At 46.0% G+C, this 14,729-nt stretch overlaps 1 protein-coding gene across 1 annotated transcript; it reads left to right on the top strand.

Moving 5' to 3' along the window:
* Positions 1-1,212: 1,212 nt before the first annotated feature.
* LOC126991477 (mucin-20-like) lies at positions 1,213-2,579 on the top strand. Its single transcript, XM_050850232.1, has 2 exons — positions 1,213-1,723; positions 1,832-2,579. The coding sequence occupies exons 1-2, from the start codon at positions 1,280-1,282 to the stop codon at positions 2,213-2,215; spliced, it is 828 nt and encodes a 275-aa protein (XP_050706189.1). The 5' UTR covers positions 1,213-1,279; the 3' UTR covers positions 2,216-2,579.
* The last annotated feature ends 12,150 nt before the right edge of the window (positions 2,580-14,729 follow it).

Raw genomic sequence — 14,729 nt, 5'->3', positions numbered from 1 at the left:
ATTTTTAGAGGTGTTCATCATCAAGTAAAGTGGTTCGTGGAAAGTTGATATCATAGGAATAAGGTCTGGAAACACGTAGTTGGAACTTGGAGTATGGGCGTTGTGCTGAGTTTTTCCGTGGCTATGGTCTAAGAGTCTACAGGAACTGTCAAAGGGAAATCAAGAATGAGCTCGGGAGGCAGCATGAGCCACGAATAGATGGCGTCACTATAAACACTTGCCTGCGCCACGGTGGGCTCGAGCCGACTACCAGGCCCCCAAAGAAAGCCTACCGGCACCATAGGCCAAGATGTAAAAAAATATATAAATAAAGGTAGTAGCAATAGTAGTAGTAGTAGTAGTAGTAGTAGTAGTAGCAGTAGTAGTAGTAGTAGCAGTAGTAGTAGTAGTAGTAGTAGTAGCAGTAGTAGTAGTAGTAGTAGTAGTTTTCTTGTACTGTTTTCCAATGTATTTAAAAAGGTGTAATGTACAATATGACCGTAACTGGTGAGTAAAGGAACGCGTGCCGTAAAAAGGGTTGCCCTTAACGTCTAAATTTGCATTCCTTGGAAAGGCGGACGTTGCGAGTAGACTTCATTAAAGTTTATAGATGGGTGACGGCCTTTGATGAGGGTCTGCTCGTAAAAGGGCAAACACTCTTAGCCAAGGGTCGTTAGATCAATATAGATTTGTTAAACATGCAGGCAGGAATTGGTTTGCTAATAGAATGGTAGTCGAATGGAAGAGGCTTGGCAGTCGTGCATGTGGTGAATTTCACTGTGATAGGCACACTATTATTAATAGGTAAGGTAAATTCATTAATAGGATAATAGTTTTATTGTAAAGGTTTTCATTGATAAGATAAGAAATACAGCTGGAGCTCCTCCCCTGAAGGTGTAATAAGAGCGACGGTCACTGAAGGGTGTCTCGCTCCCCGGGAGTGTGGCTCACGATGTGGCTCGCGCCTGCGCCGGGGGTCACTGGTGAGTGTGTTACCAGGCTGCTTAGTGAAGCATGACAATTTACACAACGACAGCACAGATGGCCGTGACGTCCAGGAAGGCATCAGTCTCTACGGACCAGTCATCACTGGTCATCATCTCGAAGGCTGCCCATGCATCATCAGCCTCTTCGGTGATGGCGGCCACCAATTCGGCGGATGCCCATGGATCATCAGCCTCATCAGACGAGTCATCACGGGTCGTCACTTCAAAGTGCCCATGGATCATCAACCTCATCAGACGAGTCATCACGGGTCGTCACTTCCAAGAGTGCCCATGGATCATCAGCCTCATCGGTGATGGCGGTCACCAATTCGGCGGATGCCCATGGATCATCAGCCTCCACGGACCAGTCATCACGGGTCATTGCTTCAAAGGCTGCCCATGAATCATCAGCCTCGACCATAGCAGCGGAAGTCACCAAGTCTGGAGCTGCCCATGAATCATCAGCCTCCACGGACCAGTCATCACGGGTCATTGCTTCAAAGGCTGCCCATGAATCATCAGCCTCGACCATAGCAGCGGAGGTCACCAAGTCTGGGGCTGCCCATGAAACATCAGCCTCCACGGACCAGTCATCACGGGTTGTCACTTCAAAGGCTGCCCATGCATCAGCCTCGACCATAGCAGCGGAGGTCATCAAGTCTGGGGCTGCCCATGAAACATCAGCCTCCACGGACCAGTCATCATGGGTTGTCACTTCAAAGGCTGCCCATGCATCAGCCTCGACCATAGCAGCGGAGGTCACCAAGTCTGGGGCTGCCCATGAAACATCAGCCTCCACGGACCAGTCATCATGGGTTGTCACTTCAAAGGCTGCCCATGCATCAGCCTCGATCATAGCAGCGGAGGTCACCAAGTCTGGGGCTGCCCATGAAACATCAGCCTCCACGGACCAGTCATCATGGGTCGTCACTTCAAAGGCTGCCCATGCATCAGCCTCATCGGTCCTGGCCACTCCGTCAGTGGCCGCACGCGGTGCAGGGCTCACCGCCCGGACGGGCTCGCCACACCGCCTCCCGTTGCACCGGAGGCTGGTGAAGACGGGCCCGTCGTCACAGAAGAGAGAGAAGTGGAGGCCGCTGATGTTGTCCAGCAGCCAGGCCAGCGGCATGGAAGAGGTGAAGACAGGCTTCCTAAGCGAGGCACATTGCACCCTGACTGCCGCGTTGCCGTCTTTCTTGCACAGCTTCGCCAAGGGCACACGCAGCTCACCCTCGGCGTGGCAGCCTTGAATCCCTGCGACGCAAGACCAGCCTTCCACGGGGAGCTTGACGGAGGCGACCGTACGCCTCCTCTTCAGGCAGCAGGTGGAGTCCTTGCACGAGAGCTTGATGGAGTCCACCAGGGAGGAGCCTCGCTCCAGGGTTACCCACACGTTGAATTTCTGTCGAGATGCAGAGTTTCCCATCGTTGCTTCGATGTGATATAAAAAATATCCGTATATCGAGGAAATCGGTGTTAGGTAATAAAAGGAGGTGCTATGTCCATGAAGACCGACTGGCCTCCAGCAAATTCTTTCTGCTGTAATCTTGCCTAGTCGGCTAAGTAGTGCAGTTCACGCGTCGGATGGCGGGTGACAGGGCTGCAGCAACACGCTTCTTCATGTTGTTTAATAATAATTAACAAAATAAAGGAAAATTCAAATTGTCTAGAGAGAGAGAGAGAGAGAGAGAGAGAGAGAGAGAGAGAGAGAGAGAGAGAGAGAGAGAGAGAGAGAGAGAGAGAGAGAGAGAGAGAGAGAGAGAGAGAGAGAGAGAGAGAGAGAGAGAAAAGAAAAGGGAACCACAGTAACAAATAAAAGTAAGGAGACCGCAGTGCAAGTGGGAATAGGGATTATCGGTAGGTGGCAAAACGACCATCTCAGGGCGCCTCCAAGCACACACACACACACACACACACACACACACACACACACACACACACACACACACACAGCCACATCTATGTGGTGGAGACTAGTCGTGATGAGGATAGTAGGTGTTTGGTGGTGGTGGTGGTGGTGGTATACTTAGGGAAAGGTCGTAAATTGCTGAACAGGTTTCCCCAAGGACGAAGGAGGATTTGCCGGTTTAATGGCACAAACTTAGGGATACTTTGGCTATTAGAGGAGCGTTGAGGTGCTTTTCGTCAGGCTGCTCGTGTTCCCCTTATATTGAAATGAAAATACAATAGATAATGATGCTAGGAAAAACAAGTATCGTCCAAGGTAACGTAAAGAATAGTTTGTTTGTTTTGTATCTTGAGTATGAGTAGTGAAAGGACCGGTGTTGAGTGCGCGATATTCCGGAGCTAAAGATTAGAAGTACAGTAGATGAGGAAGCCAGGAAAACAAGAATCGTCAAAGGTAATATAAGGAATAGTTTGTCTCTTCAATCTTAAACGAGGAGTGCAAGGACTGGTGTTGATTTGCGCGATACTTCGGCGCTGAGGATTAAAAGCTTAGTCTCTGATGACGGTAAGTAGATGATGTTCCTCCACAGCAACAATGAATTCAGTTTGTTATCATTTTTTTTTACAGCAGAGGAGTCAGTTCAAGGGCATAAAAAAAGTAAACAAATGTGAAAAAAAGCCTGCTACTCACTGCCCGCTACTCACTACTACTGTACTGTAATTGAAGAATGCTAGGACTGGTGTTGACTGGTGTGAAGTGCGTCGAAGCATGGTAATTTAGGGTTACGTGGAGGGCAAATTTGAGTACCTGTTTTAGTTTCCCTGTAACACTGATCGCTAATTTTCCTGATTTAACTTGTTGCTGATGACGAAATTGAGGAGTCTTACCTAATTAAGCATGAAATCGCATGAAAAATCTCCCGGTGAAGTGGCAACCTGTCGTCAAGCATGAGGCTCATATCACGTTAGTACAGTGTTCCCGACTAATCAAGCAAACAGGTAAGTAGCTTGAGCATAAATCTATTAAGAACGTCATGTAAATATTTGGGAAGCGGCAACAAAAACTAGCCGCAAGGGTGCTCAAGAGGAGGGCGGGGAGGGAGAGTGGTATGGGTGGTAAGAGAGGTAGAGTGGCTCCGAAACCCGGCAAGAACCCCAACTGAAAATGTATGTCCCGTTTACTGATGCTCCCCCACAAGGCCGGCTGCCGCACCTGAGTTATGGAACAATAATATCTGCGTCCACTCAATCACATCACACACCTGGACTCGACAAAAAAGCTCAGTTTCTGATACGACTATAATGACCAGATTTCTCTTTTCTACGAACCCCACAACAGACCCCTCAGCAACACTCACTGGAATGGTAAATATGTCCCCTGCTGCGATTCATTGCGGGAGGATGTCGACGAAAGTATATCCAAGATGGCTAACCTCACTGCATTGCGCTAAATACTCCATCATGTGCGAATATTGCTTTCAGTTACCTTGCATTTTATCAGTAAAGTAAATTAAGCATGGCAAGCTGAGAGCAGGACCCCGCGGCTTAACGGATCCATGGTTAGTGAACAATGTGAACGCGTCGAAACAGCAAGCAACGGCTACTGCTGTGTCACACTTTCATCTTATAAGCATGGATTCATGATGACGGTAGGTGCATATGTCTGCCTTCGTTGTATCTTCCGGCAGCACTGAAGGCAGGTGTTGCGGAATGGAAACTGGGTCATTTGGACTCTGCTGATTGGTTGCAGCTCTGCCGTGCAGCTTATTCGGACGCCTTCCACCGTTTACCATTTATTAGTAAGCTACAGTGAAAAGCCATACTTCCGTTGTGAAGTGGTTAGCACGCATAACTACTAATCCTCGGTCCTGGTTTCGAATCCCGGCCCGGGCAATTGGTGCTCAGTCCACCCAGCTGTCCATCCTCACATTCTGACCGGTCGATAAATGGATATCTTGGAACTCCTCAGGGAAAGTCTGTGATGCTGGCTGAGGTGCTTGTGGTAGGGGTTAATGAGTGATGGTGGTGTTGTGTTTGTGGTCAGGGTTGGTGTAGCAGTGATGGTGGTGGAGGTGCTTGTGGTAGGGGTTGGTGTAGTGATGATGGTGTTGATGTTTGTGGTCAGGGACGGTGTAGCAGTGATGGTGGTGGAGGTGTTGTGATAGGGACGGTGTAGCAGTGATGGTGGTGGAGGTGTTGTGGTAGGGACGGTGTAGCAGTGATGGGTGTTGTGGTAGGGACGGTGTAGCAGTGATGGTGGTGGAGGTGTTGTGATAGGGACGGTGTAGCAGTGATGGTGGTGGAGGTGTTGTGGTAGGGACGGTGTAGCAGTGATGGTGGTGGAGGTGTTGTGATAGGGATGGTGTAGCAGTGATGGTGGTGGGGATGGTGTCGAAATGGTGGTCTGTGTGGTAGGTGTGATAGAGTGGTGTTGGCGGAGGTGTTTGTGGTAGTGGCGGTGGTGGTGGTGGAGTTTGGGATGCGGAGTGTGTCGAGGTGCTATAGTACCGCCCCATGTGTTATGGTGACTAACGAGGAGTGTTTACAACCCGACCACCGTGCTATCTGGTTAGGGCAGCCTAGGAAGGGTTTCTTATAACCTTTGTAAATTGTTGCAATGCATCACAGTGAGTTACGTTCCACCCTCTTGAAGGAGCTCGGCGTCCCTCAGGGCTTCCACTCCACCTTCAGTAGGTACCCGTGGTAGAGGGTCATAACTCCTTCTTCCTCTCATTTTCCTTTTGGCTAATACTCTCATTATCGCCTCTTGTGTCTCGTTCAGCATCCCAGCAGACAGCGCGTAGGCTGTGGTGCACGCAAGCCTTTACTGTCATAAACAAACAAAAAAATATAGCGTTTCTTTATTAAGCCCCTATAGGTTGTTGTATTATGCAGTCCATAAAAGCCCGTCGGTATTAAGTAAACATGGAGTGAGTTTCGATCCTGCATGTTACTTTGCGCGACCATTTAACGCCTCGGTGAAGAAGCGTGGCGCAGGGCACAAAAGCGCAAACTAATGTGGCAAAAAAATAGTGATGAAATTTTGCAGGTGGTCGATGTTGTGGGGGAAGTAAACATCGCAGTACTTGCAGACTCGTAATTTTTTTCCCCGTCGCCTTTGGTGTTGCTAATTCTACCCACGCACACACAGGCGAAAGGAATTATTATGTCTTTTGAGGAGGCGTTTAACGCACGCACACTCTTTGACTTATCTGCGGTGTCGTGTTCAGAAACCGGAAAATTAATTACTGTAAAGACAAATATTAAAAGATACTTGGATTCGTGTCAAGGCGAACAGTTATATAACTTCACAGAAGGAATGGTCGATAAAAATACGTGATAGACATTACAGACTAAAAGCCCAGTCATCAGTGGTCTTGGAGAGATGCGTGCAGTTTTCATTGCTGTTGGGATAAAACGGAGCTCTGCCCAAAGTTGCGCGTCTAAGGAAAACCACCTCCCTCCCCTTGCTGGTGCGGAAACCATAAAACTAACCTTATCTTCTGAATCTCATAAATAGGTGTGTGTGTGTGTGTGTGTGTGTGTGTGTGTGTGTGTGTGTGTGTGTGTGTGTGTGTGTGTGTGTGTGTGTGTGTTTGTAAGTTCATGATGATGTTTTTTTCTGAAAGTTTATATTTGTGTTTTCCTACATTTTGAAACGAATCAGCTCATCCGTAAAAGACACCATCGTATTAATTTCACAAGTTGCGTTTTCTTCTGTGTCGATTTTGAAAATAGAGCATTTGATATATTTTACAGTATTGCATTTTGCATTGAAAATACCTTTAGAAATATTTTATTCTCAAGACATAACTAACCTGTTTCAGCTGTTGGAAGCCACTGTGTATCCATCACTGATATATTTACTCCAAGCACTGTTTACATCCATCTGTATAAAAGAAAGTCAAACACGACTAACGTAATATATTGCAAGCTTACATGCATGTTTATTGTAAATAAGCTTTACTAAAATTAATCGCGTCCACATCCAATTGGCAAGGTCTTAAAATATGCTTCAGTATGGCTGCGTTAACGTGCCAAATATTCTTAAGTAAAAAAAAAAAAAAAAGACGGACAAACAACTCTCAGACTCTGTCAGTATATGAATATTAACGTCACTCTAAACCTCTTTATGTTGGTTTACGTGTACTAAGCTGGGCCGTGTGTGGACTTGTGCTGAATAAAAAGCTCGACAGCGGCAAGAGTGGCCTGCCAATGGGAAGATGTTGAAATTTGTGCAGAAGTGTCCTGCGGCTAAAACGAAAACTGCGGAATGTGTTTGTACGAAGTTAACGATGGTGATAAGCGTGCGAGATACAATATTGTGACTTGAGAGAGAGAGAGAGAGAGAGAGAGAGAGAGAGAGAGAGAGAGAGAGAGAGAGAGAGAGAGAGAGAGAGAGAGAGAGAGAGAGAGAGAGAGAGAGAGAGAGAGAGAGAGAGAGAGCCGTAGATGAAGTAAAAAACGGCCAAACGAACAAACAAACGGTCAGATGCACAAACACGTGAAAAACAAACAAACGGACAGATGAAAAAACATTCCGACACTCAGATGAGATAACAGACGGACCAACAGAGACATATAAAGACGGAAAACAGATTCATAAGCAAACAAACAGGTAGACAGAAACGGGGAGATAAGAGAGCAGGCGCCCATTGTAATATTAACTCATTTATCTCCCTTGCCGCTTTGTGAACTGTTTTGAGCATGTTGAGAGTTGATTGGGTCCGCGTTGGATCTGCCTGACGAGGTGTTGCTTGCGGGTGTCAAGAGCCTTGGGTTGGGGTTTTAATCTATTAAGCTTGATGATCCATCGGGAGGAAGTTGGTGAAATTGTGTTGTATGTTAATTGCTGCGTTTTCTTAATGACGAAGCAAAGCTGTGAGTTGTGAAATGCAACTCCTTTCTGTTGTATTGTTAAATAATAATGATAATTTTGGGTGTAGTAGGTAGTAGCTGTAGCAGTAACATTAAAATCAGCAGTGGAAACAGTAGCAAAGGCAGGAACATTGTGATTATGGTGGTAACTGTGGAGCAATACTAATTATAACTGTACTAGTTCACTAACTGCATACTAATTAACTAACTGCAATACTAACTCTACTAATTCACTAACTAACTGCAATACTAACTCTACTAATTCACTAACTAACTGCAATACTAACTCTACTAATTCACTAACTAACTGCAATACTAACTCTACTAATTCACTAACTAACTGCAATACTAACTGACTGCAATACTAACTGTACTAATTCACTAACTAACTGCAATACTAACTGTACTAATTCACTAACTAACTGCAATACTAACTCTACTAATTCACTAACTAACTGCAATACTAACTCTACTAATTCACTAACTAACTGCAATACTAACTCTACTAATTCACTAACTGACTGCAATACTAACTGTACTAACTCACTAACTAACTGCAATACTAACTCTACTAATTCACTAACTAACTGCAATACTAACTCTACTAATTCACTAACTAACTGCAATACTAACTCTACTAATTCACTAACTAACTGCAATACTAACTCTACTAATTCACTAACTAACTGCAATACTAACTCTACTAATTTACTAACTAACTGCAATACTAACTCTACTAATGCACTAACACTGCAATACTAACTCTACTAATTCACTAACTAACTGCAATACTAACTCTACTAATTCACTAACTAACTGCAATACTAACTCTACTAATTCACTAACTAACTGCAATACTAACTGTACTAATTCACTGACTAACTGCAATACTAACTCTACTAATTCACTAACTAACTGCAATACTAACTCTACTAATTCTCTAACTAACTGCAATACTAACTCTACTAATTCTCTAACTAACTGTAATACTAACTGTCCTAATTCACTATTGTTTTAAGCAAACCACTCATTCTTATTTCTAACAAGTCATAAAGCAATGTCCACTAGATAACATAGACAACCCAGCAAGTTTTCAAAATACAATCTTTCTTCCTTTTCTGCATTTCTTCCTATACCTACAAATACAACATAAACAATCCAGAACGTTTTCAAACACTTAAATTTCTTTCCCATTAATAGTCCTTCCTCTGCTTGCCGGCCCCCGGCCCCCATCATCCCTCCCTTCCCCTCGGCGGCAGGCTGCTCCTTCACAAGTTCCCACTCTTCATCTTCGTGCTCCATATCTTCCCACGCCTGCCGGCCACCCTTAACCTTTTCTTCCCTTGGGCGGGCAGGATGCTCTTTTTCTCTATCCTTGCATACCCCCTTCCTACACGTGACTCTCCCCCGTGAGTGCTGTCCTTTCATCTTCCACCTTTGATTAGATAGTTAGTGTAGCTTGTCACAAACAGCCTCGTAAGGACCAGCAGGTCTGCTGTTGTTTGTTCTTCCTTTGTGTTTCTTTGTGTGACCTTCTCTTCCCCTTGGCGGCAGGCTGCTCCTCGCCGCTCGGCCTCACTACTGGCGATGTCCTGGACTGGCAGATCTCCGCCTCGTCGCTCTACCCGGCGACGTGGGACGCGGGCTGCCAGGTCAAGTACGCCCGCCTGCACCAGCCCAATGGCCGGGCGTGGTGTGCCGGCAGGAGGGCCGCCGGCGAGTGGGTCCTCGTGGATCTCGGTGTGCCGGCCAAGGTAAGAATTAGTAGATTGACCCTTGACCCGGTAGCAGCGACGGGCCAAATTTGTGCCATGATATAAACCCCTAAAAATAGATGATACGTAAACTGATCACAAATGCTTTGATATATATTATGAAATGATTTGTGTGAGTGATGATTTTTCTCATTTTTCTCGCTTAGAGGGACCATTAAGAAACATGATCCCCGCTGCTACCGGGTTGAGAGCAAATCCATATCCTGCCGCGTGTGCACTAGTGTCCTACAATCTGATGTGCCGCAGTTAGATATTTTTTATTTTTTATCTCTATTACCATTCTTGTTTTCGTTCACAGTATCAATAGCGTTTTACATTATTGCATCTATAGCAGGTATCGTAAATTTAATTTTAGTTGGGTGCAGGTCTATTAAACTGTATCATGAAAGGCTGTCATTATATTTTATCTCTATTACCATTCTTGTTTTCGTTCACAGTATCAATAGCGTAGTACATTATTGCATCTATAGCAGGTATCGTAAACTTAGTTGGGTGCAGGTCTATTAAAGTGTATCATGAAAGGCTGTCATTGTTCTTTATTCAAATTTCCAGGTATAATAAACGAACCGGGCCGAAATATTTAATGCGCACGCTTGTATACCTGAATGGCGTCACTTATCCACTGAGATATAGAAACTGCAATAATAAATGTCGGCCCAGGTGGGTTAAGCTTTTTGATTTATTGCCTCGTCTAGAACGTTTGTGGGTAGCAGTTGCCTCTTTCGCGGCGTCCAGGTGGTCACGTTTTTGAGGAGAAACTGTAACCTTGCCGAGTCACCTGCCGTAAAGGGGAAAAAAAAAGCGTCGTCTCTGTTAACCGTGGTCAAGGATTACATGGTGCTGCTATGAGTCAGCAGAAAGCTTGCCTCGTGTACACGCTTGTCTCGCTTCCCACTCGGCGGCCGCGAACACCAGAAGCCACTCGACGAGGGGTTGGGCGTCCGCTTCCAATTGTTTGTGTTGGGAAAAAAAAAAAGATCGGGCTTCAAAATTTACTAATGTTTCTCAGATACGCTTGCTGCTTTCTAGTTCTGACGCCTGCAGTGTTAGCTCTTTCTGCGCTGGCTTTGTCGCTGGGCAGAGAAATGTTGCTTGCTTGTGGCTGCATATTATCTAAACTGATAGCCATAAGTATCCTCAAACTCGAATACCCCCAAAATTTTAGCAACTCTAACTTTTCTAAATTGTTTAAAACCACACGACGTTAAATGACTTTTAGGAATATTATATTGTTCAAAGACCGCTGAAAATTTACGCAACTTTAATGAAGCAATATTTTTAGCAGTTTCTCTGATCGTCATATACTGCTGTCTTGAAATGTTTCAGGTAGGACAGAGTTTCACTTTCGTTCATTTTTCCTTTCCCTTTTTCAGTGTCGCATCGAAATGTATCCTTGTTCAGTTTGACCATGGCTGCCACTGAGTCTGTTCTTCCACTCTCTGTAGGTGACCGGCCTCCTAACGCAGGGCAAAGGGGACGACGAGGAGTGGGTGACGTCCTTGGAGCTTTCCTACTCCCTAGACGCCTACCACTGGCACTTCGCTCGAGACATCTACAACAACAAAAAGGTAAGTGTGTATTCGCTCATAGTTGGGTTGGTGTGCGTTGTTTGGTATGTGGCGTCACTGAGCAGCCTCCCCTGACCCGCAGCCATTCGTCCGAGACAAGAACACAGACTGACGCGCCCCAAGGATACTGTTCTGGCGAGGGGGGAATGTTGTCATGCCTGGCTGCTCATGGGCCGCCGCGTACAGCACATGGGCCGGCCCTGAGCCAGGCTAGATGTAGATTTGGTAATCTTTTGCGACAATGTCCGTCCGTGCGGGCGCGTACACACACACACACACACACACACACACACACACACACACACACACGCACACCGTGGTGGTGGTTGTGGTGGTGATGGTGGTGCTCATGTTGAGTGCGAGGCGGGGGGAGCGGTCGGGCTCTTGCTTCGACCAACCTTTGCTGGTGCCGCATGGGGGAAAGCTTGGTCCCTGAGCAGCAAAGTGTCTAAAGGCCCATTTTGCAGCCATAGATGTAATCTCCTCAGGCGGACAGGTCAGGCCTTGAACTTAGCATGGTGTCCCTCTTCAGAGCTTGGTTTCTGGCACCCAGTTTTCACCAGCCTTCCAGGGCCTTACGCCACGTATGGGCATATGGGTATATACAGTACCTGCATATACCCGTATACCTGACGACATAAGTGCAGTTGAAGCACCGCAGAGGCTCCGGGTTAGTCTCCTGACGGAGAATGTACTTTAAAAGCCTAAGTCAAAGGACTATGGGAGGGAATCTCCAGCTGGAACGTCACCTCCGCCTGCCGCATTGGCTCTGAGTGACATTGACCTGCCTTGTACGTACACCTCAGTGGGAAGCTGACGAACGGGTCCTCCAAGATGGGGTCAAGGGACTGGTGCCGGGATACCGTAAAACTACGTCCCGAGACCTGCCCTCCTCCTCATAAGGGTTGATGGCCAACTGATTCTCCCTCGCCAAACGAGCGAGGGAGAAGGCGGTCTCCTCGTCAAGGGTTTTGATAAGACCGAACCAAATTGCTTCTGCATCCTGATCTGTGAAGGTTTGAACATTCCCTCTTCAGCCTTCGATGCTGTCATCGTAGCGGTAGCAGACTATCTGATAGACCCAGTAATCGGATGCAGGTCCTGGCGGCAAAGCGCGGTGGTGTCCTTCTCGAGGCGGGTTCAGTCCTCTTATTTTTCGACAAGAGGGAAGAGGTTGAGGTGCATCCATGGGGCGCCGCGGGCCACGGAGCGGCAGGAAAGGGGGAGGGCTTGTGTCCGCGCTTTATCGTGTTTTATCTGTTACCTCTTACCTATCTTGCTATTAAAATAACCACTCAACTCTAACGACTTGCTGGAAATGATGATCTTCTTGATTAGTAACGGTAAGATACATCACGCTGGCAGGGATGGGCATTGTATTCATACCTCTTCTTTTCCTAAAATTATCGTATGAAATGACCGTTGCTAACTGTAAATATCGCCTGTCCGATTTCATAATACATGTTATGGTGTAAAATTTACTTTCTTAGGTGGCTGCAGGTAGGTGAACGAGAGTTACTTTTGCAGGGACGTCTGGTCATTCGGCCTCTAGCGAGATAGGGTGGGGCCTCTCTGCACCTTTTGGTTGGCGCCTCAATGTGTTCACCTTTTTTGCCTGGTATTCCTGTTTTGTTGGCGGCAGTTATCTGTGTGTTGAGGCTCAATGGTTCCTCTTCTTGGCCGTGGTATTTGTTTTGTTGGCGGCAGTTATCTGTGTGTTGATGCTCAATGGTTCCTCTTCTTGGCCGTGGTATTTGTTTTGTTGGCGGCAGTTATCTGTGTGTTGATGCTCAATGGTTCCTCTTCTTGGCCGTGGTATTTGTTTTGTTGGCGGCAGTTATCTGTGTGTTGAAGCTCAATGGTTCCTCTTCTTGGCCGTGGTATTTGTTTTGTTGGCGGCAGTTATCTGTGTGTTCAAGCTCAATGGTTCCTCTTCTTGGCCGTGGTATTTGCTCTGGGGCCTCCAGCAGGATGGGTCAAGTGGCGCCTCTCCCGCAACTTGCTGTAGGCGACCCTGGAGTGACTTTGATTTGTATGATGCACCGCGTAATGATAATCTTAAGAATTAAATTGCTTTCAAGATTCATCCGATTAGCTCCTACATGAAGTAGTTGATGTATAGAAGCTCCAAAAACGACTTGCTTAGCGCGAAGGATCTCGGTCGTGTACAAATTGCTCGTCTCGATGCAACTCATTAATTTAATAAGATCTCAGTCAACCACGTATTTGGCTCCTAATCGATGCTCAGTCAGTCATCCAGTGCTGTGTGTGTGTGTGTGTGTGTGTGTGTGTGTGTGTGTGTGTGTGTGTGTGTGTGTGTGTGTGTGTGTGTGTGTGTACATGAGTTATTAGTTTTATATTACAAAATAAGCAAAAATTTCTTTTTTTTCTCGTAATCAGCAAGTTTTTTTTCAAGCAGAGATGCACTATTTTCAAGGTAGGAGTTTCATCTGTACAAATAGTTTTCCCATTACTGATATAATTCCCTGAAGAAGCCGTGGTATTGCGACACGGATGGCACGAACGAATTGGAAGATTTGGCAAATGTTCAATACCATTTACTCGTCCCTGGGTAGCCGTGGCAGCACATTTTGACCAACTGTAACACTTCGTGAAGACTTAGAAAAATGTTTTAAAAATTGATGTAAATGAAGTGTTATGCAACAGTTCCAGGGTCGCCTCTAATTCTCCGAGGTGGAGTCTGTGCCGCGGGGGAAGGGTAACGAGAAGAAACATACTGTTACTTATATTCTTGTCCCCTCACACTTCTAGGATATTATAAAGAAAAAAAATTAAGTATCGAAATTAATGTTTGACTCCACTTTTGCTGCTACTGCCATAAGAGGGAACATTAAGGTTTGCTAGCTCGGTAGAAGGTCCAAGCCTCAGTGAAGGTCAGGACAGGGAGAGGCAGGTAGCGAGGCGTGTTAAATTGCGGCCTGTCATCCACGGCTATAGCTCCTCTCCGTCTCCTAAACGGTGTTGGCGTGATTTGCGTCACAACCCCTTAACATCCGGGCTCCAGGACCTCGTTTTTTGCAGGGTTCACCAGAAACGTACATCGGCCACTGCGCTCATATATACTGCTCAACTACTTACCTCCTGAGTCATCCCAGCAGCGGCAACACGTAGGGCCAGTAGTACAGTCCAATACACAAGTTTGTAAGCTCCCCAACCAAACACAAAATACTGTAAAAGTTCCCTGTAGTATATAGTGTTTGGCGTTGATATTAAGGAAGGAGACTTTAGAAAACCACACATCAGGAAATCTCATTATTAGTATTTGGTATTGAGTAGAAATAACGCATCATTGTGGAGAACAGAGTTTGGTTCGGGCGCTTCAATGACTCCGTGCTGGAGTGTCGAACCGGCCCGTAGTTACCAGCTCCCTCCTGTGCGTCTGTTTATCAATACACATCAACCTATCATCGCTCGAGTTGTCTTTAGGATGCATAGTAGACCATCGTATACAAATTATTAGAAAATTCTGAACGACTTAAAGTCATTTAAATTTATACTTAATTATGTAGCGTGCCATTTTTGGTGAACGTTGAATAAACCTCATAAAAGTGGCGTAGGGGGCAACATTTATAAAGCGTTTGATGCCCCAGTCCTCCGGCACAGTGATGGAGGGC

The sequence above is a fragment of the Eriocheir sinensis genome, unplaced genomic scaffold, assembly GCF_024679095.1.
Source record: "Eriocheir sinensis breed Jianghai 21 unplaced genomic scaffold, ASM2467909v1 Scaffold289, whole genome shotgun sequence".
Taxonomy (NCBI): domain Eukaryota; kingdom Metazoa; phylum Arthropoda; class Malacostraca; order Decapoda; family Varunidae; genus Eriocheir; species Eriocheir sinensis.
This window is presented reverse-complemented; position numbering and strand designations above follow the sequence as displayed.

Coding starts and splice junctions, on each gene's coding strand:
- LOC126991477 (XM_050850232.1), top strand. CDS start 1,280: ATGGCGGTCACCAATTCGGCGGATGCCCATGGATCATCAGCCTCCACG. Junction 1,724..1,831: donor CCTCGACCATAGCAGCGGAG/GTCACCAAGTCT, acceptor ATAGCAGCGGAG/GTCACCAAGTCTGGGGCTGC.